Raw genomic sequence first — 25520 nt, 5'->3', positions numbered from 1 at the left:
CATTTTCCCCACCCAGCCGGCGGCGGCGGCGGCTGCCATTGCTGTGCGGTTTAAAGGTCCTCGCTTTCGCGTCGCTTGTTAGACACCACCAATAACGACACCAAGAGCACGCGACGCGGGATAGCGTCGACAAGATGGACTTCAACAGACTGATTTCGGAAGCTTCTAAAAACAAAGAGTCCGTCCGCACCGAGGTATGTTGTTAAGGGGACCCGCTTCGTCCCCACCTCCCCCTGCCGCTCGCCTCGCACCAAATCCGGCGGAAGTTTCGGGCAAGGCGCGGGGTCCGACCGCCCGCACTAGGCCTCGTGGTTTAACGTCGGTTTTTGTGGCTCTTACCCGCGTTAGACTGAGAAATTTAATAGTTTTTGAAGCGCCCAAGTCAGCAAATAAACTTACATTTTATTTAAATTTTAATGCCTTTTTAGGGTGCCACGGTGGCGAGATGTTAAATACCTCGACTGGTGTTGGCGTGTATTTTTCTGCGGATTCTTCAGTTTTTTACTCCACATTTTAAAAACGTGCGTTCCGAGTATTTGCCTGCTATACATTTCCATATGATAAGCCACTTCGTTGAGCTGTCTCTGTGTCCAGGTCGCTTCTGAAAAAATATCTAAATAGCTCACTGGGCCTTACCTGGTGAAATCAAATAGTATAGACACGGTGGCGTCGTGGTTGGTGACACCGCGCTATGAACATCCGCCCGAGTTAATTTACCGTCCACGGCAAACCTCAGTGGCGAGTGGTAGATGGACTTTACCTTTAGTTGAGACTGACCAGCGTGGTTGAATACGGTTCGACCACCCCCATGACCAGGGGTCGGCAGCCGACGGCTCCGAAGCAGCATACGGCTGTTTAGGGATTGCTTCGTGAGGTTATTTATTAACAATTCCAATGTATAATGCGCATTCCATCCAATGGTCCGAATGCGCAATGCATGAAAAGCAGGAAACTAAACAGAACCAGGGCAACCGACCAAACTAAAGAGGGAAGGCTCCGTTTAAAGAGATGGGGTTTTCAAAGCAGGCATACATCTCCCTACTCTGCCTGATTTCAAGTGGAAAGGCGTTACATAGTTTCGGTGCCACGCTAACAAAAGCACGATCACCAAAAGAGCGCAACTTAGACCTGGGTGGACCGTCTCGTGTTCACATTAATTGCGGCTCTTGAAATTTTCATTTTTTTTTACCGAATTCGAAAGGAAATTACTTATCTGGTTATTTTGGTTGCCGATCCCTGCCCGTGACCAACACCGCGTAGGGTGAGGCCCTCATCCAGCAGTGGAGTTACAGTACAGCAAATTGTTTCACGTGTCCTTTTGGATAACGCGCGGGAACACGAGCCTCATTAAATCAGATTATTTTTCTTATTTTTTAAAATGCTTAGCTCGGTGCAGACATCGGTATTAAGCTTCGTTGTAAAGAACAAAAACTTTTCAATTGCGATCACGCCCTGAATCACTTAAACAGGATCCTGCGGGGTGGGCTGGTAGGAACGAATAACCAAAGAATATAAACATAATGTATTATTACACTTGTCTAGCCAGGAAAGCCTCACTGAGTGTAAAGGTTTTTGTAGGGTCCTGCCAAGTGTTTGCAGTAGGGGGCGATGTTGCTACACCGAATCGGACGATACGAAGGGAGACTTTGAGGCCTAGTTCTAGGCTTTAGGCCTAGTTGTAGGCTTTAGGGCGCTGTAAGTTTTTTGTTTAATTTCAAAGTTTTAATTAAAAGCTATCTCAGGGAATTATAAGGGAATGTTACACGTGTTTAGCCAGGAAAGCCTCATTAATTTAAATGTTTTAATTAAAAGCTATCTGAGGGAATTATAAGGGAATGTTACACTTGTTTAGCCAGGAAAGCGTCACTGAGTCTAAAGGTTTTTGTAGGGTCATGCCAAGTGTTTGCAGTAGGGGGCGATGTTGCTACACGGACGGACGGTTGGACGGACGAACGAAATAATCTATTGGTGGCTGGCCCACTTCGTTCCTACCAGTATAAAACATATGGTAGTGATGTCATTCCACGTCAACTAACATCACTGCAGCGCCATAATACGATGGACCTGAGGAATTTTTGTCGCCTTTTCTGCTAAATACTCTTTTTTTTACGAGTGGAAGGAAACCATGAGAAACCCTACAGGCGAGAACACTGAAACTGCTAAATTAATAGCCGGTTTAACAAAAAGCAACTTGCCGTTCTACCTACTACAGCCCCTCCCATTACTCAGCAGCATGTCTCGCTATGTCCATTTCATTATGAACCACCACCCCATCCACCGAGTTCTACTGAAGTTTCGGCTATGACCCAGGAAACAGTGGGCTGTCGGCATGGACCACACAGTTATTGTCCACAGGAGGTCATGGATGTATGGTTTGCCCACTTAGTCGCCATAAGCTCTGTTCTTATTACTGCTGGATGAAACCTTTCCATGCCATAATCATCCCTCATGAGGCCGTGATGCCAGTCCATCTCACTCCTGCACATGAATCTGTCCGCATGGCTGCGTTTCCACCATGATCATATCAGGCATTCTGTCCTTTGGTCGGCATTCCGTCACTAGTATTATCTATTGGCCATTGTGCATTCTAGCGATCTGTCCACATAAACAGGGTTGGCATAAAGAGTTACATTTCTAGGTTTGTGACATTTGCTTTTTATTATGTGTGGTTTACACTGGTTGATGTCAGTCAAAAAGCAGTAAAACGTATCATACCTTCCGTCAAGTAAAAAAAACGGGAAAATGTCAAAACTGGGTGGTTTTTAACTTTTGCCGACAAAACTGGATCCCAAATATCAAAACTGGGTGCACCCTGGGTGGCCAAAAACTTGAGTTTTGGACACTCAGGGTGCACCCAGTTTTGACATTTGTCAAATACACTTGATAATTGTATACTAGCACAGTGTGCCAGCACCCCATTCATCCAAACACTTGGTATTTGTATACTGGCACACTGTGCCAGCACCCCATTCATCTAAACACTTGGTATTAGTATGCTGGCACAGTGTGCCAGCACCATATAACTACACACACTTGATATTTGTACGCTGGCACAGTGTGCCAGCACCCCAACGACCAACATTATCTACCGTTGTTCTACTGTAGTAGGTGTAGCATGCAAGCTGGCACACTGTACCAGTATACAAATGGCAAGTTCGTGTATGTTCGCGAGCTGAAAGTGTTACTGTAGTTGCAAGCTGGCACACTGTGCCAGTATACATATGGCAAGTAAGTGTTACTGTAGTAGCGAGCTGGCACACTGTGCCAGTATACAAACGGCAAGTAAGCGAGCTGGCACACTGTGCCAGTATGCAAATGGGAAGTTTGTGGTGCAAGGTATGGAACATGAGCCACGAGAAACATCATTTGGAACGCTCTAAATCTGTGGCGACATATGGATGAATAACGCAAGGACCTAAACGTGTACAAAATGATACATTAAATCGTACACCTTCTTCACCCAGTTTTGACATTTGTCCACATTGAACATCACCCAGTTTTGTCATATCAAAAAGCACCACCCTGTTTTGCCTGTCGTTTTCCAAGACCACCCAGTTTTGACATTTGGGATCCAGTTTTGTCGGCAAAAGTTAAAAACCACCCAGTTTTGACATTTTCCCTAAAAAAACATTCTCTATGGAGCATTTTTCAGTGGACGTGGCACTCGAGGCAGCTTACTATTGCTGTATGCATTTATTTTAAGATAAACTCGCTTAAAAGTCAATATTAAGGGCTGTTAATGGCTTCAATCTGTGTACTTGCGTGAAAGGGTGGCAGTCATGAGCAAATCACTTATCTGGCATGTACTTTGCCAAAAAAATACGATATATGCGTCGAATTTATACCGAGGCTCCAATACTGTTAGGGTGTCTGGGGATGTTTGTAAATTGTATTAAAAGTACATTTAATTCTATCACTACACCACCCCTTCCTCCTCACCACGTAATTTTGCAAAGCTTGTGATTAATTTCTAAAAACACGCTTGGAATATTGAGCACGTTATAAGAGGAAGGCTTCCTGCCTTAATGTCATAGTCTGATCTTAATCACCGTTACGTAAAATTTAGTTTTTTTGTGCATTTCAACAAAAACACGGAAGCAGTTCTGTTGTCTGTTATAAATTGGCCCCGAAAAAGGTGACAACATGAAGTGATTTTTCCCCCCACTGCATTTGCCAGCAGATTGTTCCCCCGTTGGCATTTGGTTTGGACATTTGCAACAGACGCTACAATGGCAAGCTACTCCTGCTGTGCCACGTGTGCTGAAAATTGCACTGTAGGGATTTTCAAATGTTATGGAACATCTCAATGTATATTCGGATTGTACAGTGGTCCCTTGGTTTACGGTGTCATCGATTTATGATATTTCGGTTAACCATCCGCATCTTATTGGGTCCCATTGTTTCTATTAACGATACCTTTTCGGTTAACGATATGTTTACGATATCACGCGACCGCCAATTTCGGCCAACCGGAGCGCTCCTAAGTGGACTCAGCAGACCTCAGCCAATCATCGACGCCCTTCTATAAGCGGTTTGAGAGCAACTGGCTCGCTTTTAAACTTCTCCATTTACCCCTTAAGCCATCCCATCTTCTTAGCCTAAGGTAATTTTATTTATTTTGTGCTCTATTTATGCACATTTGTACGCTCCGTTTATGCATTATTTATCCATGTTTCTATTGAAAATAATGCTTTCATGTTCTTATAACGTTTATTTATTAAAATTGCGTATTTAAGTTTGATAAACTTTGTTTTTAGGGTGAAAAAGGTCTGCTTCCGATCGTGTTGGAACAAATTAAGCCTTTAATATGTATTTCCTACATTCGATGAACAATAATTTTAATTAACGATGATTTTCATGGAACCAATTAATATCGTTAACCGAGGGACCACTGTACACGCATCAGAGAGCTACACAGCACAAGCGGAAACATCCACGCAATAATCAAAGATTTGTTATTTGACGTCTCTTGACCAAAATGAGCCAGTGGAATGCCACAGATGTATCATCTTCCCGAGCTTACAAATCTAAACCTTAATCCTTCACTCAAAATGTAACCTATTGTTCATTAGTCCAACATTTAGTCTTAACTAACCTAACCCCATTACTCAACCATATAGTTAATTGAAGCGTGAGTGACAACCCAAAATATGGGCTTTATCTTCAATTACTACCGTAACACTTTGATCTGCTGATCTGTAATACAATAAGAATTATTTAATGCTTTCGATTTAAAGCTTTCGTGACTGCAGGGATTCATCTTCTTGGTTCTTTCGGTAAAGTCATGTAGAAGAGAAATAATACAAATAAAACATAAAATACAATTCTCACTAAGCTGCAGTGGCTCTGCCTTGGGCTGCAGTAGCTCTCGCTATACAGTAAAATCGTGGATTGCGAGCCTAATTCGCTCCGGAAACGTGTATGTAATCCAAAGCACTCGTATATCAAAGCACTCGCATATCAGTTGTGATCACGTGACGCTCGGCAGACAAAGCGTATACACGTTCTACTCGTATTTCAAGACCTCGCTCGTTTATCAAATTAATATTTATTTAAAATTTTTGCTCGTCTTGCAAAACACTGGCAGACCAAGTTACTCGCAAACCAAGGTTTTATTGTATTCCTGCCTCAGCAGTCCGCCTGCTATATTTGTTCACCTGAGGAAGATTACTTGTGTTGCGATCGAAACGTCGTGATTTTTTATAATTTTATAATTTTTCTATCTATGTGACTTTACCGAAAGAACCAAAGAATGAAGTTACACTCATCTAATCCTATTATACCGTTATCAACGGATGTCTACTATTACCTGTGTTTTCATTATTCTGCTATGGTGTCTTTATGTAGTTATCTGTTCTGACAACATAGATTAGGCTGTGGCTATCCTTTGTCTCGTGTAAAGTAGTTTAAAAATGAAAAATGGGTCTTTTACATGTTAAGTGGGGCATTGCCAAACTGCATCATCTGCACCTACTTGATTGACAAGAAGGGTTAGCATGCCTTGGATGCTTTGAGCGTTGCATAATCGGTTGCAAAAAACGTTTTGCTAAAATAAGCATTGACCAGGGCTTGCCTCCTGTTTTTTTTTTAAATTCTGATTGCTGTGACCAATATCTATATTTATTGCTTTTGTACGAAGATAGCTTTCCTTATACAAAATTACAGAGTCTCCTTTCACAGTTTTTGTTTTTCCAACATTTGTTGATCATATTTTTGAGGTATCTATAAATGTATTTATTGCCTCTATAGAATCACATTGTGATGCATTGCCTCCAATAGTGTTCTAGAAGTCTGAGGAACATGTGCATGCAAAGAGATAATTGTATTCATGGCTAGTGGGGTCTCGTGGTTAAGACGCCATACCAACATCAAGTTGTCCCGGGTACAAATCTTGGCCACGATTCCAGCATCGGCGGTATACAATTTTAACCTGGGCCTCCCATAAGACATTTCAGCCTTCATTAAGTATCTGATGTTACATGTGAACATCGGCACTGGGAAGATAAACATGCTAGCCACATTTCCCTCTTGTGTGCCATTTCAGCCTTACAATAAAAACAATAAACATGTAATTTACAAAGTTCCCTACAGACAGGTTCACGAACCGACTTGCTGTACTACCATTGCCTGGCCACATTCCCATTCAACATGTTTGAGAGTTTCACAAGTGTGCATTATCTGCGGCCGACGCTTATCTCCAAACTGTTGGATTGCAAGCTTGTGCAATCTTAGTAGGTGCTCTCCTCAAGCATCTCCCCCCTACACTGTATGAAACTAAACATGGCATCTGTGTGTGTTTTTTGTTTGTGTGAGAAGAAGAGGTATAGCCTGGCTGTGGGCCCCCCAAAGAGAGACCCCAAAGTGAAGGGGGTGCAGTCTGCAGCTGTGCAGGCCTTCCTCCGTCGAAGAGAGGAGGACGAACGTAAAAAAGGTGAGTGTACGAGACAATGGTTACTGAAATACATGGGTACATTTTCCAGTAGATGGCACCATGTGACTCACGATTTGGAAGGGTATGAGTTACAATGCTGGTCAGGGGTTGACTCCATCCCTTAGTCTTTGCAGGATCAATGAAATTAGTTTCTTTGTGAGAAGCCAACAGTGGTTGTCATGGATAGACTGGCTTTTGCCATGAGATTGTGGAATTCCTATAGCCAACTCAGGCTCACCAATGGAAGTGAGGGGACCACTCGTGCACAATTAAATGGGGAGGCCACTTTCACTGTATAAATTATGCATGATGCAATACATTATGTTTTTCAAAGCAAATCAAACACTGCATTCTTACGTTATGAAAGTTATGTTTGTAAGGTAGATGTAGGTATCCTTTGTTTACATTGGCCCTTTAATATATTTAAGATTGTTGGGAGCACACGGAAATGACAGCTGTCTTGCAGTGCAGACCTAGAAGTCAGTCTACTACGATTGCATTTTCACAAAGTGGTCCTCATTTGAATCACCTCCGAGGGGTGAAGGGGCTGGGCCAGATACCTGACTGGTATTTGAACACGTAATCTTACAATTCTGATGAATGCACTTCAACCATATCAAATTATATGGAAGTTCCCAGTACAGTTTAGTGCAGAATGTATAAATGATTAGCTCTCTTGACAATCCACTGCTGCTGGAATGTCTTCCCACCCTGTGTGGGCCATGGGAGTTGTTTCACAATACTTGACCACACTGGTCAGAAGATGAGGAGCATAGTATAGTGTAACAATGGATTTTACTGCTCTGCTCTTTGCCTACATTGTATCCACGCAGCAGCTTATAACACCTGCTTTATTCGCGGTGGTCATTCATCCATGCACTATCCAGGTTACAATCCTGGTTAGCTTTCTAAATCAACATAAAACTCAGTAAAAAAATAACCCAAAACAAAGCAACAGAGTAAAAATTATAGATGGTGCCACACTAACATAGTGCATTTCCGTGTTAAAAGTTTTTTTTATAATAATCTTGGTTATCCTGTGTAAATAAGTTTTATATATATTGTGTTATTTATATTAATGCTGCCATGGAACTAACTTGTTTGTGCGCCCAGCCGTGGACGATGAGAAGCGTAAGGCGGAGCTGCTGGCTAAGCGCAGCGAGCTTAATACCACGCGCAAGGCCCGGGCGATGGCATCACGAACCAAGGACAACTTCCATGGCTACAACGGCATCCCCGTCATCGAGAAAGAAAAGCCCACTCGACAGCAGCGGGAAGGGGAGCAGCACCAGAAGAAAAAAGATCGCGAAAAGCACTGCGCTAGCGACTCGAGTGACGGCGACAGATGCAACGTGCACAACAAGCACTCGGTGCAGGAATCGGCCACCACCTCCATTCCTGCCAAGCGACCGCGATATGACTCCGGCGCACCAGCACGGAGCCAGGAGCGGGTTCCGGGGGGTGTGGAAACGTCCAGGGATAAGACGAAAAAGGTGGCAAAGGCGCAGTTTAAGGCGGCGCCATCGCTGAGCTTCATGGAGCTTCTGAAGTTGGCGGAGAAGAAGCAGCATGAGCCCGTGCCGCTTGTACCGAAGGCGCCGCCTGTCAAGAAGGAGGTCGATATCAACGGACTCACACAGCTGGAGGTCCGGCAGCGGGAGTACCTGGATACTGTCCTCAAAAAGAGGGAAAAGGGACAGCCTAGTGACAAGAAAGAAACCAAAGAGGACGGCAGGGACGGCAGGGACGGCAGGGATGGCAGGGACGGCAGAGACGGCAGGGATGGTAGGGACACCAGGGATGGTAGGAACGGTAGGGACATCAAGAATGGTAGGGACATCAAGAATGGTAGGGACACCAGGGACGGTAGGGACACCAGGGACGACAGGAATGGCAGGGATGATAGGGACAGCAGGGACAGCAGTGGCAGAGAGGGCAGCAGTCGGGGGCATGCCTCTGCAGGGAAACCTGCACCAGAGGGTAAGGCTGCCCTGCCGGTAAAACTTAATGGCTCATCATCTGCTGGTGCCAAGGTGAGCCGGCCCTCGTCATCATCGTCACCATCGTTGGCATCATCAGCAAGCCTTAAAGGGCCCAGCAAACCTGTGATTGTGAAGCAGACACCAGACAAAGAGAGCGGGATTTTAGGTCTGTCCAAGCAGAGCATTGATCAGGAACCACGTTCCAAGAGCCAACAACTACCCAGAATTTCGAGTAAACCTCCCCATGGCAGCAGTAAGCCCATCAGCAATCCGTCAGCAAGACCGAGTGTTGAGCGCCAGGGAATAAAGCCGGCATCCAGCCATGGACAACCGAGGTCCAGCCAAGGACCACCGAGGACTTCCCAGGGACTACCGAGGCCTTCCCAGGGACTACCGAGACCTGCCCAGGGACCCAGAAAACAAGCCGGTCCGGCTCAGGCACCAAAGCAGGCAGAACCACGGAGGTTCGATACTGGGCCCAGGCTGGGAGTGCGGCTATCTGGGCCCCACGAGGGCTCGGGAGGAGTTGTAGGGAGCCAGCCACGGTGCACCGTGGTGTCGGAGACCGTGTCCACCAGAGACTTGGCGCAGAAGCAGCAGGAGAGAGCGGCCGCGCTGGCGGGCCGGAGCCTCTCGCGGGGGCCACAGCAAGGCGCGACCATGCCCTCGAGAGGGCCACCGCCAGGAGGGCCCATGGGCAGGAAGCCTGGACCACCCATGGCCTATCGAGGTGAGCTCCCCAGCAAGATTGTTATGCTAGTTACGTGTTAAGAGGCCGAGCTGTGGATTCAAGGGTTGATGGCAGAGATGAGCAGTGTAAGTGATGTAATTTAAATGTGTAATTTCTTTTCCTTTGTAATTGTTAATTACATTTCACACCTCAAAGTAATTGGCCGTTTGTATTTAAATTATACTAAATATGGTTGATTGATCATTTGTCTACTCTATATTATTCCAGTATGTAATTTAAATGGCTTTTCCCATCTCTGATTCATAGGTTGCCGATTTTTTATTTGCTGGGCCAGCAGGTTTAGTAATGCCTGATGGCCAGGAGTCAGCTGATAAACTTTTAACTAATTTTTTTAGACCCTTCAAGTGTTCCCACTTATTCCAGAGTTGGTCTGCTCTGGATACCCTGGAGGAAAATGCTTTTCTCCCCATGCAAAGGACTCATTAAAGAGCAGTATCCAAACATCAAAATGGAAATGCAAGACCCTCGTGAAAAATAGTGTGTGCATGGGGTGGTTCTGACCTTTGTTGGTGGCCCTGACCCAGTAGTATATATCCCACCTTCCTATGGCAGAGCCAGTATATCTGAATGGAAATTGCTTCTGACAAAGCGATACACATTTGTATTAACATGATGAGGATAATAGATTAGACAAAATTGGAACTCGTAACCTTGAGATCGTCAATCAGGCGCTGTAACTAGTGGGTCATGGTGTGGGGAATCCTCATCCAGCAGTGGATTGAAATACTCCTTCCATGTCGATTGTGGTAGTAAACACACGTTCGTTTGCTGGTCTGTGTGGATTGGTGGGAGTGGAGAGCACAGTGCAGTACTCCATTGTTTTGGTTCAGTGACACCCACGTAGGCCCGTAGCAGTCTATAACACCTGTTTTGTGCATGGCAGTAGCAGATCCAAGCGCTATCCAGGCTCAAGTTTGCTTAGATTCCATAATCTGATGGAGTGGTGAGATATAAACTACCTCGCCTGGAATACAGGAGGTCGTGGGTTCGATCCCGACCCTGATGCCTGTATATTTGGAGTTTGCGGTGTCTCTCTCCCCGTCGTCGCGTGGTTTTATCTCCGGATCCTCCAGTTTTTCTCTCCACATTTTAGAAACGTGCGTTTTAGAGCATTTGGCTGCTATACATTCGCACGTAATAAGCCACTTTGTTTAGTTATCATTTGTGGCCAGTTCGTTTCTGAAAAAAGAGCTATATAGCTCAGTGGGGCCTTACCTTTTAAAATAAAAAGTTTAAATTAGTTTTTAGTTTATTCCTGGTGATTTGACCACAAGCGTGTGTGAATGTATTTCATTAGGGCCCCCTCCTGGGATGGCACCCCCTCATCGGCGGCGGATTGAGGATGACGAGGAGGAGGAGGAATATGACTCGGAGATGGACGACTTCATCGATGACGAAGACGTGCCTCAGGACGACATCTCGCGACATATCAAGGAGATCTTTGGCTATGACCGCAGAAAGTGGGTGTACGCACACACTTAAGAAAAAAAGCCAACTGCTATGATGTAACGATTATTTGCAATACATACCATAAGATTTTTGTGGTGCTTATGTCAGGCGATATGTTGCAGTTTTCTTTCAGATCAGGAAAACCCTTGTTAGTGCATGCTTATTTTGTGTTTGTATGTATGTATGCGTGTGGTTTTGTATATTTGTATGTTGGGAACGGTCGTGTAGTGGTGACAAATATCTGAACCTGTCCTGGGGCCCCCCGAGGTTGACCGAGCCTCAAATTAGTACCTGTTGCATTGTTGATGTAGAGGTGGTACGTGCTGGGGGGGGGGAGGATCGTGAGACAGCGCGTAGTGGGTGGCTACATCACGGTCCGCAGGCAGGTGTCCACATCGCGGTCCGCATAGGCCCCGCCCCCTGGCGTGGAGGGCTATGTAAGGCGATGTGCAGCAGCGCTCGGGGGGTCGTCAACCAGTGGAGACAGAAGACGGAGCAAGAGATAGGGCCCTGAGACCCCTAGCCCCGCTGCCCTTGTAAGGGCCGGGACTCTGTGCGGCTCAGAGGCGAGACCTTGGGGATCACGGCCTGACGTCCTTGTAAGGGCCGGGCTGTGTGACCCAGAGGTCGAGACCCGTACCCTGGCTAGGACGGGTCCGATAGCCTCCCCTAGGCAGCACGTAGCCAGAGGGCCTGAGAGCGTAGCCGAGTTAGGCACGCGTAAGCGTAGGCTGTATCTCGGCTGTATCTGTTACTGTTGTGTTAGTGTTAATAAATAAGTGCTGCCCCGTCAACTCATCTCCCGCCATATTTGAGATACTACACTTGGCGTCAGAAGTGAAACCGTCTTTAAAATATGGATACTAGGAAGACTAATCACACTCACGAGTGAGACCGGGAAGACGACCACGACGTACCGGGCCAGGAAGCTTCGGGAGGAGAGGAGGAGGAGCTGCCGACACCGCAGCACCTTTCGGGGACGGCCGACGCTCCGCTCGGGTCCGACACCGGACTCCGGGATGCACACTCTCGCCTGGCGGAGCTGCTACTCGCCGCGGCTTCCATTTTGGCAGAAATCACGGCATCTGGAGGAGGAAGGACGATGGCGATCGTGGAGGAGGGAGACCGGGCGCGGGCTCGCCCCAGCACCGCGCCGCACGCCGAAGATTCCCGCCAAACTACGCTTCGTGCCTCGAATATTGAAAATGGCGCCATTTTTACGGATCGTCCGTCGATTGGCAGGAATCGCGACCACCATGTGACCGGGGGACTCCACTCTTCGTCGCCCACGTCATCGGCGCGCGCCAAAAGTTCCCAGGAACAACCCACTGACGGGGCCGCCATTTCTCACAGCGACGGCGCAGCGCGGGAAGGTCATCTATCGGAAGATGACCAGGTGTTTCAACAACGACTTCCTGCATTGACGGCCTTGAAAGCTGAGGGGGGTGACTGGGGAGCCTTCCAGCGGAGATTCCTCGCCCATCAGGAAATGTCAGGGTGGTCTGATGCTATGGCGCTACGTGCGTTACCAGCGACGCTGGACGACGACGCACTCGCTGCATTCAGATCCACCCCAAGATCGGCCCGCTCCACACTCCAAGCCGCCGCTACGCCTCATGGCCAGGGTCTATGGGCCACCCTTGGCCTGCCGCCACCAATTCTACAATCGACGGAAAGGTGACACGGAAACTCCACTCGCCTACCGCACAGCGCTGCTTGCCCTCGCGGACGCCGCCTTTCCCCGCATGGACGAGGAGGGGAAGGACGCGATGGTGACGGAGCAGCTGCTGGCGTTGGCGCAGGACCTGGGGGTCCCTATCAACACGGCGGACGAGGTAGACATTTGTTCCTTGCGGGTTGCTACAAGTATCCATGCACACGAGGTCCTGAAACGGAAGCGGACGGTCGTCTGTGCATCAGCCGCGGTTTCAACACCTACCTCGGCGGACGGCGACCCCCAAGTCGTTCTACCTCGGGAAGAGGCCTTCGCCACGGCGAGACCGGTAGACTGGAGGGCTGGAGGTCGTTCGCCCCTGCGATCGGGCCGCAAGCTGGAGCAACCGAAACCTGCGACGTCTCTCGTCATGCGCTACAACTGCGGCCTTCGCGGCCACGTTGCATCCGGGTGCCGGGCTCCGCGTCAGCGCGCCATGGGACCTCGTCTGGACGACGACCAAGGCCCAAAGTCGTCCCAGCTACCCCCGGCAAGTCGCGGCACTACACATTCTCGGTCCACATACACGTCGCACACGGGTCGCCGCTTCGCGGCGGAGGGAACGCGCATGGGGGCCGGGGATTCAGTTCGGCGAGGGGGGTTCGTACAGGGGCTGGGAGCGGCCCAATGGTCCGAGCTGGCCCACCGGGAAGTGGCTGCGTCGGCCGGGTCGTCCGTAGTTACGGGGTTTATAGACGGAGTTGAGGTCCAGGTGCTGGTTGATACGGGCGTGTCGGCGACTATCATTTCAGACCTTATTTATAACATTCTCCCCGTCCAATGTCGACCCCTGCTCCCGGTAGACGTGCCATGTTATGCGGCGAACGGGGGCTCCTTGGGTATCGTCGGGCAGATTCGGGCGACCATTTGCATCGGGGATATTAAATTGGCGGGACCTGTTTTGGTCTCTTCTTCCCTGGCGGTTCCATGTTTATTGGGCACAGACTTTTTGGCTAAAATGCCGATTAAAATTCTCGTCGATCAAGGGTGTATCGAGCTCCCATCGGGTCGCCGTATAACATTTTTATCGAGCCCTACAAAACTACGCACTGTTTGTGCGACGGTCCAAGCGCTGGCAACCCAGACGGTGCGCGTACCCCCGGGATCGCAGATGCTGGTACCCCTTCGGTTACGGAAACCCTTGGGGGTGGATACGACGGGGCAGGGCGTGCTGTTGGGTCCATCGAACAAAGCTGTTGGGGGATTGGACCTGGCGGTGGCTCAGACAATGGTACGGGCGGACAGGGACCCATTCGTCATGGTTTTGAACGCGGGGTCGCGGCCAGCCGTCATTCCACAGGGCACCGTGCTTGCTCACGCGACGCCGGTGCCCGTGGATGAGCAGCTCATTGCGCACGTTGATTCCACTCCGGGTCCGTATCTTCAATCGGGGGAAGATCAACAGTGGTTGGACTCTTTGTGTGCGGGCTCCAGTAACCTGTCCAGTGTGTAATTGGGGGCGCTGCGCACCCTGCTACTCGAATTTTCTGACGTGTTCAGCAAACATAAATATGATATTGGGTGCACTGACCTGTTACGCCACCGCATTGAGACGGGTGATGCGGCCCCAATTCGGCAAAATCCCTTCCGGTTAAGCCCAGCCGATAAGGAACATGTGCAATCAGCTGTTAATGACATGCTGTTCGCCGACATCATTTCGCCCTCATCCAGTCCATGAGGAGCTCCCATCGTCCTTGTTAAGAAACACGACGGATCCTTGCGGTTTTGTGTTGATTTTCGCCGCCGATCTCGGTGGCGGACGCGTATCCGCTCCCCAGAATGGACGAATCCCTGGATGCCTTTAGCGGGGGCACGTTTTTTTCCGACGCTAGACCTGCTATCGGGATTCTGGCAATTGCCCCTCGATGAGGAGTCGAAACCAAAGACCGTCTTCCGAACACCGGTAGGCCTATTTCAGTTTAATCGGTTGCCCATGGGACTTCATTCTGCTCCCGCGACGTTCCAGAGGCTAATGGAATTGGTTTTGTCGGGCCTGCAATGGGATACCTGCTTGATTTACCTTGATGACGTCATCGTTTTCAGTCGAACTTTCGAGGAGCACCTCCAACGGTTGAGGGTGGTGTTCCTCAGAATGCGATCTGCTAAATTAAAGTTTAAACCGGGAAAATGCCACCTACTTCGGGAATCGGTACGGTACTTGGGGCACATTGTCGGCCGTTCGGGGATCTTCACCGATCCCGCTAAGACACGTTGTGTCAGTTCATGGCCGACGCCCACTTCTGTTACTGAGGTCCGCAGTTTCATTGGGTTTGCCTCCTACTACCGCCGCTTCGTTGAGCACTTTGCCACCATAGCCAAACCCCTGCATGCTTTGACAGCGAAAGGGGTGAAGTTTCGCTGGGGGCCGGAGGAGGAGGCCGCGTTTTGCTCCCTTCGGGATGCCTTGGTGAGTGCTCCACCCTTGTGTTACCCTGATTTTACCAAACCCTTCCTGCTTGACACGGATGCCAGTAACACGGGTATTGGGGGAGTGCTCTCACAGGTGATCGGGGGAGTCGAACATGTGGTCGCCTACGGTAGCAGGGTTTTGTCGCCGGCGGAACAGCGCTACTGTGTGACCCGTCGCGAGTTACTAGCTATCGTTTTTTTTATCCAGCAATTCAGACCGTATCTCTACGGCCGTCTTTTTACTGTCCGTACGGACCACGCGGCGCTGCAATACGCGTTGCGTGTTGCCCAACCCACGGGTCAGTTATCACGATGGTTGGAGGTCCTCCAGGACTACCAATTCACGACCACTTACCATAAGGGATTGCGCCACACCAACGCGGATTCCCTGTCGCGGTTGTCGCCTCGCTCGGAATGTGCATGTCTTCTGGGATTGGCGCGTTGTAAACCCCCTGTCGCCGTCCCCATGGGGAATTTGTTCGCCGCCGTCGACGCGCCACGGGTCGACGTTCCCGCTGCTCCGACGGGCGGGGACTCGTTACTCGCATTGCCTCTTATTGAGTGGGGCCGGCACCAAATGGCCGACAGCTCCCTTCTCACGTTGCGTTGTAAGGCAAAGGGTCCCGAGGGAGGGGAAAAGGGGGTCGGCTCCTGGGTGGTCCAACAGGGCCTCCTTATGAGGTGGGACAGTATGTCCTGGCGACATGCGCTTGTTGTGCCGTCTGCTATGCGGGGTAGGGTCGTTCTGGCCGCTCACGAACGGCTCTTGCATTTGGAAGTTCATAAAACGCTTGCCCTGCTCCAGCGGGACTACTATTGGCCGGGTATGGGGAGTGATGTGGCGAACATACTCAAGGGGTGTGTGGGGTGCGCCCGACGAAAACCGCCGCCCATTGCGGCTAATCCACCGCTACAGTCTATTCAAGTCTCGCGCATAAACGAACTCGTGCTGGATATCTTGGGGCCCTTTCCGGTAACGCCTCGGGGTAACAAGTACCTGCTGGTTGGCGTGGAATACTTCACTCTGGCCCATGGCGTGGCCGCTCGCCAACCAGTCGGCGGCGGCCGTGGCGGATGCCTTTGTCCAGGGCTATGTCTTGGACAAGGGTGCCCCCGAACGCTTGCTGACCGACCAGGGAAATCATTTTTCGGGCGTTTTGTTACGAGAGGTGTGCGACCTTTTGGGTACAAAAAAAGTGCGTACCTCCCCGTACCACCCACAGACTGATGGGATGGTGGAGCGGCTCCACAGAACGATTACTTCCATGTTATGCCAACAGGTGTGCGAGGCTCAGGTTGATTGGGACTTACAGGTCCCCGGTGTCCTCACCGCGTACAGGATGGCCCCCCACGTGGCGACGGGGTTTTCCCCATTTTATCTCATGTACGGTCGGGAGGCCGATCCGCCCATGGATGCCCAGCTGGGGATTTCCGAACCCCGTGCTAAATCTAAATTGGCCGACCATATCAAATTTAACATTGCTAAGCTGGCCGAGGCACGGGAAGCTGCGAGGCTGAATTCGAGGTCTCGCCAGATTGCTAACGAGCGGTTGCGTGCACAGAGGGTGTACATGCACGAATGGAAACCGGGTGATAGGGCCTGGCTGCACTGCCCGCATGCGCCGTTGGCTACGTCCCACGAAACTGCTGAGGCCATGGCGGGGACCCGTTGAAGTCGTGCGTGTTGCATGACCCCAGTGCATTCAGATAAAGTGGGGAAAACGCCGTTGGTACGTTCACCTCTCCCGGCTGAAACCTTTCGCGGCGCCACATGGCCTTTCTTCATGTCATGATGACCGAGCATGTGATGTGGCCGTCGACTCGGGGAGGGGAATGTCACCGCCTGATCCTCACATGTCTCCGCCTGATCAGCTCCCAGATGTCTCGGAACTGACGGCTGCTGACCGTCGGCAACCGGATCCCCGAGGCACGCGCGGACCTCCAAAGCCTGCTCCGTGCCTTCCTGGACTGCCGGAGCCGCCTGACGGCCAAACACGTCCTGTGCCGTACGACGGGCCGGCCAGGCGGACCCGTGCAAGGTCCCGCCGTGTCACCTCGCCACAACGTTTCCCTTCCGTCCGTTCTAATGTTCCGTTCAAGGGGCGAGCAGGGGTCGAGGGGACGCTGTACAGGTCGTTCTTGTATATAATTTATTGGTTTTACTTGTCGGTGTGTACATATGTTCTTGTTATTACAGTTAAGGGTTCGGATTTATTGCGGGGTTCGCGGGGTTCTCGTTGTGGTTGGGTTGTGATTGTTAGTTTTGGTGTTACGGGGCGCACACGCGGAGAGTTTTTTTGTTGCAGCCGAGCCGGCTGCGAGCTATGTGGAAGGGGGTGATGTAGAGGTGGTACGTGCTGGGGGGGGAGGATCGTGAGACAGCGCGTAGTGGGTGGCTACATCACGGTCCGCAGGCAGGTGTTCACATCGCGGTCCGCATAGGCCCCGCCCCCTGGCGCGGAGGGCTATGTAAGGCGATGCGCAGCAGCGCTCGGGGGTCGTCAACCAGTGAAGACAGAAGACGGAGCAAGAGATAGGGCCCTGAGACCCCTAGCCCCGCTGCCCTTGTAAGGGCCGGGACTCTGTGCGGCTCAGAGGCGAGACCTTGGGGATCACGGCCTGACGTCCTTGTAAGGGCCAGGCTGTGTGACCCAGAGGTCGAGACCCGTACCCTGGCTAGGACGGGTCCGATAGCCTCCCCTAGGCAGCACGTAGCCAGAGGGCCTGAGAGCGTAGCCGAGTTAGGCACGCGTAAGCGTAGGCTGTATCTCGGCTGTATCTGTTACTGTTGTGTTAGTGTTAATAAACAAGTGCTGCCCCGTCAACTCGTCTCCCGCCATATTTGAGATACTACATTTACACCAGCAACTGGGAGACGGAAGGGTGTGTGGTGCTGTCTCTATGCAATGCAATTGCTGCTGCAGGTGGGGCAATTAGCTTCTGAGACTTTAGAGGAAAAGAGCTTTGCTTGCATGTCATGTTAGGAGAGACCCCTAACATGATGGGCTGATGATTTAAACTTCATCATAGAATGCCCTCGAGGGTCTCCCCACGCCTTTCCCTGCTGACCTAGTGGCATTTGGTAACGTTTTGTGCCACGTGTCACAGGTGGGCGGGAGCCCCACGGATAAACAGAGTTCGGGAAATTCTGCTCAATATCTGGGGTTATTCGTGGTCACACCTGAATAAATGAGTGATTCCCCAGTTGGGACCCCAGATATTTGTCACTGGGGTACCCATGCCCCCTGTTTACCCTGAAATAAGTGGAGTTTGTATGCATGTCCATGTGTGTAAGCGTTTGTCTTTTCAATCCGTTCTATTACGTGTGTTTTCATAACGCAAATTGGATATACTGTGATGAATGTATTAGGGAACACATCTTTTTATACTGCTGGTTGCTACCCACGCGCCTCAGTCTTTGTTCAGCCTATATATGCATCTCATGTGTTATCGCGGACTCTGCTTTACCCTATGTTACTATAACGCTATTTTTCCAGAACTTGTTCTTGTTCAGGAACGCAACCACTGCTTTATAGGAGAACAGACTATCTGTGAGCTGTATTGACACCCGGCAGTTCTCGTTGGCGAGATGTTAACTCCCTTGCCTGGTGTGCAGGAGGTCGTGATATTGATCCCGCCCTCTGACACCTGCTGTATATTTGGAGTTTGCGTGTTTTCCATGTGGTTGCATGGATTTTTCTCCTGGTCCTCCCGTTTTTCCCTCCACATTTAGAATCAACGTGCATTTAGAGTATTTGGCCGCTATACATTTCCACGTGATGAGCCACTTCGTTGCGCTATCATTTGTGGCCATATAGCTCAGTGGGCCTTACCTGATAAAATAAAAATGAGTTTCTAGTTTAGTTTTTAAGCTGTCTGGGTTTATTTCCTGTCTTTCTTTCCCGCTTGCTGTGAAGGTACAAGTACGAGAGCGACTCCGTACTGCGCTCCATGGAGACGAGCTGGAGAGAACAGCAGAAGGAGGAGGCGAGAAGGTACCCACAACCCCCCACACAGGAGGCTTATTGCCATATACGTGGAGGCCGGGGGAAACCGTAGCTCCACGTAGAGCCAGAGTCGGGTGGCGCAGTGGTTAGCATACCGCGCCATGAAGCCTGAGTTCAATTCTCGGTTGCAGTTAATATCAGTGGCAAGTGATATTTGAACCGGTCCTGTACACCCCCACCTTCAACCTGCACTGTCCAATGATATGAAGTTGGGTCAAATAACCCCCATGACTGACATGGTGTGTGGAGGTCTTCATCCAGCAGTGGGTTTCCTAAGGGCATTGAATTTAAAGTTAGTGCCTCCCTGTGCAAATGATCATTATGGCAGTGCTTGGGGCAATTTCTAGCCTTTAACCAGTGTTGGAAATTCCACATTATTCCCTGGTGGGAACCAATCTCTCCGTAGGGGGACCTCTGTCTTCTCACAATCTGGTGGTTATTTTATTAAACCTGTAGGGGAAGATAGGCAGATTTGGCCCAGACTAGGATTTAAACTTGTAAACTATCAACCTTTAGGTAAAATAAAAAAATTTCTAATTCATCCACAATTATGACCGCATATTATTATACCTGTATTACTATTGTCTGACTAGATTCCAAGAACACAGGATGAGCTGTTTACTATCCTTTGTGCAAGCACTTCCAAGAGTTCATGAACAGTGAGCCTGGTGAAATTTGACTAGATGATACTGAATGTTAAGTGCTGGGAATCGCAAACAAATTATTGCTTCCCCATGGTGGCATGCCGACTAATGCTGTTCTCCCTCGCCCCCGCTTTACGTGTATGTAGCTTGAGGCTGGGAGTCATGGAAGATCAGGAAGATATCAAGAAAGAGGAGGAGGAAGAGAAGAGGAAGAAAATGCTTAAAGATTTAAAGAACAAAAAGTTAAAATGAAGGACACGAGAAGTTTTGTAAACAAAAGCCCAAATGCAAACACTGCCCTTCCATGCAAAACACGGTACCTGCAAAATCGTCAAGAGGTTTGCCGGGCGCCGTGGTGTTCTCAGGCTTTGGACGGGCGTGTGGCGTGAACCTTCTATGCAGACAGTGCAGCGTGATGCGATGTGTGGCGAAGCTCACCTTTGTCGAAGCCAGTGACGTGTTGGTTGAGTTTTGTGGGTCGGTGAGTCCTGATGTCGTTACGCACAAGGATGCCCCCTTGCCTGGCAGGGAGTTGTGGTCCCACTCGAATGAAACTAATAGTTTCTAGTTGGCGCTCTGTACAGCAGTGGAGTTGTATTCTCTCATGCACCTGTTTTTTTTCCCAGTAAGTCTAGTTTCATACCAGATGCCCAAACAGGATCTCCCTGAAAAATTCTTAACTTGGAGAGGCTTTCCTGCGCAAAGAAATTCGAGCTAGAATAAACAGACTCAAACAAATCTAAGACTACATTAGTCAGTGAGCTCAATATATGTTCCTGTTTTTTTTCTTCCTGCAAACAAAATAACCCTAAATTCACCCAATCTTTTGTGTAAGTAGGGTTGGCCTGCCACGTGTTGTATGTAGATGTTGGGGTTGTGTGGGGGCTAGGAGATGGCAGTGCTTAGTCTCTCCCCCTCGTGTGCTTGGTGGATTTTCTCCCAGGTATTCTGGTTTCCTCCCACATGCCAAACGTTCATTCATGGAATTGGCCAAACGACCCAATGCCATACCTTCCTAAACAATAATACTGAGACCCATTGAAATATTTGGTGGATAAATGTCATCAAATACAGAGCAATACAAGCGTGTCTTGCTTAACGAGCGAGATACCGTCCGCAAAAATTGGGGTGGGTGGCCAGCACCATGCCCACTCACCTTTGTCTCCATCGTGGCGATGTTTACACACTATCAGGTACTCATTTGAGGTTGAATCGACCTAAGGGAGGCCCAGGACCAGTTGAGCTAATGGTCACTGAGGTTGGCCGTAAGCGCGAGTCAAAACTGCTCGCTTGGTTTGTAGCGTCGGCGTGCTAACCATTACACCACCACTCCTCTCCCGCCATCCACCCATTACATCGCCACCATGAGGCCCACTCTCCCCGACACGGAACACAAGGAGCACACAGCCCAGCTGATAAACAAATTGCTGCGGGCCACGGTGCATGCGCCCCCTGCCGCCATGGGACGCATATTTATCGATTGGTCTCTCACTTGATAAACGCACATTTTGCTCGTTTTGCGAACAAATGTTTTTTTATTTCCAATTGCTCATAGCTAATTTTTAAGTAAAGAATGCTCGTTAAGCCAGATACCATCCCTACATCTTGTTCCTCAAGCACCCTCAGTACGGTTAATCAAAAGTCCATTATTTAGTAATTTTAATTACTTCTAATGGCAGTGGCATCGGTTACATGAATTCCCATGTAACATTGTTTGAGTAATGCAATCACGCATCAGCACGACTCGGACCCAGATCAGATATTTCATTGAAAGTGGAAAAATTTAGTTGTGTTATGAAGGTCTGTAACGTATATTATACTAGGATGTGTTGGCCAGTGAATATGTTTATTTATTCTCTTCTACTGGCCATGTAAAGAGATTGGGAGTGAAGTCTCAGTACTTCCAAGTGGTAGAAATGTTTTCTTTAGTCCATGGATGTTACTGTGAAGTCTGGTTTATCCTTTGACGAGGTCAATGTGTGATTCATCTGTGTACAAGTCCCTTAATCATCACCTGTTCCAAATAGAGTTTCAGTTTGTATCAAACTGATTAAGTGGTGAAATCGTCAGTGGAATAAGCATGACACCCGTGTGTGTCTGTGTGTGAACGTGCTTTGCTGGCATTGTGATAGCGACGGATGGTTTGTGGTGCCTGGCAACACGGATTGCCCGAGCCCAACTTCGTGTCAGTCTGGGCACGTAACGGTTTTTCTTACAAAACATGCAAGTAAAAATATTACGATTCTTGCAAAGGATGTGCATCATGAACGTTTCGGCTAATTTTACAAACGGGACACTGCAAACACGACGGAAGAAACGGGACAAAATAGTTGATTATTGGATCGCATTCATCATGCCATTTGGTTTGCGGAGTTTTTGAATCGTTAAGTTCTAGTCTGTGGAGCTGTGAGAGAGAGAGCAGAGCCTTGGAGTTTGTGGCACTAACCCAAACTTACATGCGGTGATTTTTCTTTCCCGATACAAGAATTTGTCACTGCTTTGAACTCGCGATGTGCTCTCATTTCCGTAGGAAGTGCTGTTTCTAGCCTAGACCGTTATTGGGCAATGAACGATATGATGACAATTTCCTTTGTCGTTTCCTGTAACTTCACTTCCCGATGGAATAAGACCATGACTATGGGTGAGTTATTGAATTAGAATTTAAGTCATGTGCTCATCTGATAGCTGCTGTCAAGGTCTCTGCTTTATTGCGTCATCTGCACTTGAAATGGTAAGACACAGTGCTGCGCAATTCCGACGGTAGCAACCGAGCTGTGGACTTGATGATAATCACTCAACCATAATGTTATTAATATCAACACGTGGACCAGTCTCTATAAGTGGAGACCGCTGCTGCATAAGATGATCGACCAAGTGCCTAAAGCTCTGTTTCTGTGTAGATTTTGCTATTATTTACCCCGCTATCGCCTAAAGCCAAAGCTCTGGATGTCTTTAGCAGGAGCTGCTGTGTACACAGGGCATCTCGATATTGTCTTAATTTCAGTAGAACTGCATAGGCGTGACAGCGACTGACCTGCCTTGCTACCATATAGCATACATGTATAGCGAGACTAGCTTGTCTTTTAAAGGGCAGTACAGCAAGTTTGTTGCTTAGGGGTTCTGTGTTTTCCCTTTCTATGTGTCGGGTTTCTCTGTGCACTGCTTTTTCTGGGGGGCTTTTTTCCTACTGGAAGTAGAATTTCTCAAAAAAGGAATTGGCCAAACCATCTCAAATTGAGACCCTCTCAAAACGGAGTCTTGAAAAACTCCGTGTGGCCTTCAAACTTTATTAAAACTGTTACAAAATAATTTGTGTCCCCCCCACCCCCTTTCTGTTGTGTTATGGAACCTATACAATGCAATGATCTTGTCAAGCTGATGTAAATAGGAAGCTTCTTGATGATGGGAAGTAGTTTGGAGCCGCGTGTGATTCCTGAAGGCCACGATGAATTTGGGCGACCCAGAGGGCAATTGTCACCAGCAATGATTGCCAAGCCAGTTTTGCCTTTACAAGTTTTAGTTACCCAACTCGGTACCAATTGTATTGAACCGTTTCCCCAACTGGGCAACTAGGTTGACAACTTACACACAGGCAAGTCACATGACCGAGGCTGTGTGCTCTGTAAACGAATTATTCCTTAAACCCAATTTGCAACCAACACTTTTCACTGGCTAAACACAACTTTTGGCATACATGCCAGTGCCATACTGTGTTGCAATAGTTGCTTGTGTTGGATGTGGTGCTGCTGGCACTTTTGCCATTCATGGCTGTATTGTCGTGGCCATCGGGCTTCAACGCGGTAGCAGCTTGGACAAAGTTCTGGAGTCGTGAGATAAGGAAGGTAAACGAGCTAAAGATTGTTCTCAATTTATACGAATTGGTGGATCTGGCCGGATTTCCCCCTCCGACACCAAAGACTGCAGTCATTTGCTGTAATCACGTACCTAGAAAGGGAAACTTATTTTATTTAAGATTCTACTTTACAAAAATAAGAGTTGAGTGATTATGTTCACTTGAGACAGAGTTAAGTGATTTACAAAGTAGCATTAAGTGACTGGTTGGTGCCATGCGTCGTGGTTTATTCAAAAGCGCAAGTTCATGTCCTGGTTTGTGCTTGGCTCGTAATCATCTCTTTGGGGCTGAAAACATTTGTATCACTTTTGTTGAAAGTCAAGAGTGGTCATTCAAGGAAGAGAGTGAGCCCCCATCCTGGCACTGTGGAATTTCCACCAATGTCTCTGAGCCCCCGAGTGGAGATGAGCACTACCCTATGCTTAGTTGAGCAGGCAGATGCGTTGAGTCTTTGACTTAAGATGATGCAATGCGATGTGCTTTGTTCTGTGATGGATGATTGGAAATAATCTGCCAGCCAGTCGCGTCCCCATACAAAAAGTGACATTGTGTTGGGGTGAGTGGGTGCAATGCTTGCAATGCTATGCTGCTTGAAATAAATGCATATGCCGCGACATTTATTTATTTTATCGTAAAACGAAAGAGTAAATCTATTGTACAGTACAATTGAGCATGTTTTGTGCCTGTGTGTGCTTGCAGTCTGTGTGGTTTGTCGGGAAAGAGCTGCATGCATGATGCGGTTTTACCACATTGGTTTTCTCCATACCACTCGGTCATCAGTCTTTTGAATTAGACAAATTATTTGATGATGCTGCTGCTGCGTTGCCAGTGGTGAACAAGCACAATTAACATACACAAACTAAACACATTCGTCAATAACACTGCCTGAAAGAAACATAATCGGTAACGTTTCGGGCAATGGCCCTTCATAACACCCCTCTTGTCGTTCAAAACCTCTGGTGGAAGTCAACAGCAGTTTTCCTCTGAAGAGCCTAGCCAATTTTATCTGAATATAAAATTTCTACCATGAGTTTGTCGCCGCTAGTTTCGCACTTCTGGTTAGCACGGTTGACTCCGTACGGTGGGAAAGACGTTCAACATAGATTCAGACACTAGGCATTAAACATTACATTCCGCATGATTTGTGGTTTGTCCGATCAGGGGCAGTTCAATCTGTAGGGAATGCGTGTCTCACCTCGGCAGTTCAAATTCCCGATACGTTGAAATTACGAAAGTGTTCTATACATTGAAACTAAATACGGTTAGCGTTTGTATTAGAAACACCAGTATTACACTGAAAACAACGTCCGTAACATTTTTGTACAGTTTTATTTGGTGAATTAAAGTGAAAAACACAGGAACTTTGATCTATGACAATTTGAAATGTATGAATGCTGATTCACGTGGGATTTGCCGTTTGTCAACTTTCGTTGTGCAATGGCCAAGTTGGCAGAGGCCAAAGTATCGATTTGAACGTTTCATCATGTCCAGACATCGGTGGAAATGGCCTTTTCTGCCAACTGTCACTGAAAATGCCTCGGCCAATGCAATAATTACGCCCCTTCATGCATGGGTTGATGCAGCACGTGCACATTCGTGCTCATTACGTACTTTAGGGTCGACTTTTAAGAAATTCGCTTGGCGTTCGTGTGTGATTGCATAAACATGAAAGGCAGGTAATGAAACCCATCACTGAATACAAATCACGTTTTGTAGGATAAATATATTCACATGTAAATAAACTGATTAACACAGAAAGGGCTGTTTCACCGCCCAAACA

The 25520-nt window shown here is 48.5% G+C and overlaps 1 protein-coding gene across 1 annotated transcript; it reads left to right on the top strand.

Annotated features, from left to right (window-relative positions):
- The first annotated feature begins 22 nt into the window (after nt 1-22).
- Nucleotides 23-24406, top strand: SPTY2D1 (SPT2 chromatin protein domain containing 1). Its single transcript, XM_061560266.1, has 6 exons — nt 23-194; nt 6817-6931; nt 8045-9643; nt 10962-11124; nt 19154-19231; nt 20034-24406. Exons 1-6 carry the CDS (start codon nt 135-137, stop codon nt 20137-20139), a joined length of 2121 nt encoding a protein of 706 aa, XP_061416250.1. The 5' UTR covers nt 23-134; the 3' UTR covers nt 20140-24406.
- Nucleotides 24407-25520: the final 1114 nt, after the last annotated feature.

Source organism: Lethenteron reissneri, chromosome 26 (assembly GCF_015708825.2).
Source record: "Lethenteron reissneri isolate LAM-NWPU_2019-01 chromosome 26, ASM1570882v1, whole genome shotgun sequence".
Lineage (NCBI taxonomy): Eukaryota > Metazoa > Chordata > Hyperoartia > Petromyzontiformes > Petromyzontidae > Lethenteron > Lethenteron reissneri.
Note: the sequence above shows the minus strand (reverse complement) of the source record. Positions and strands in the feature narration are given on the sequence as shown.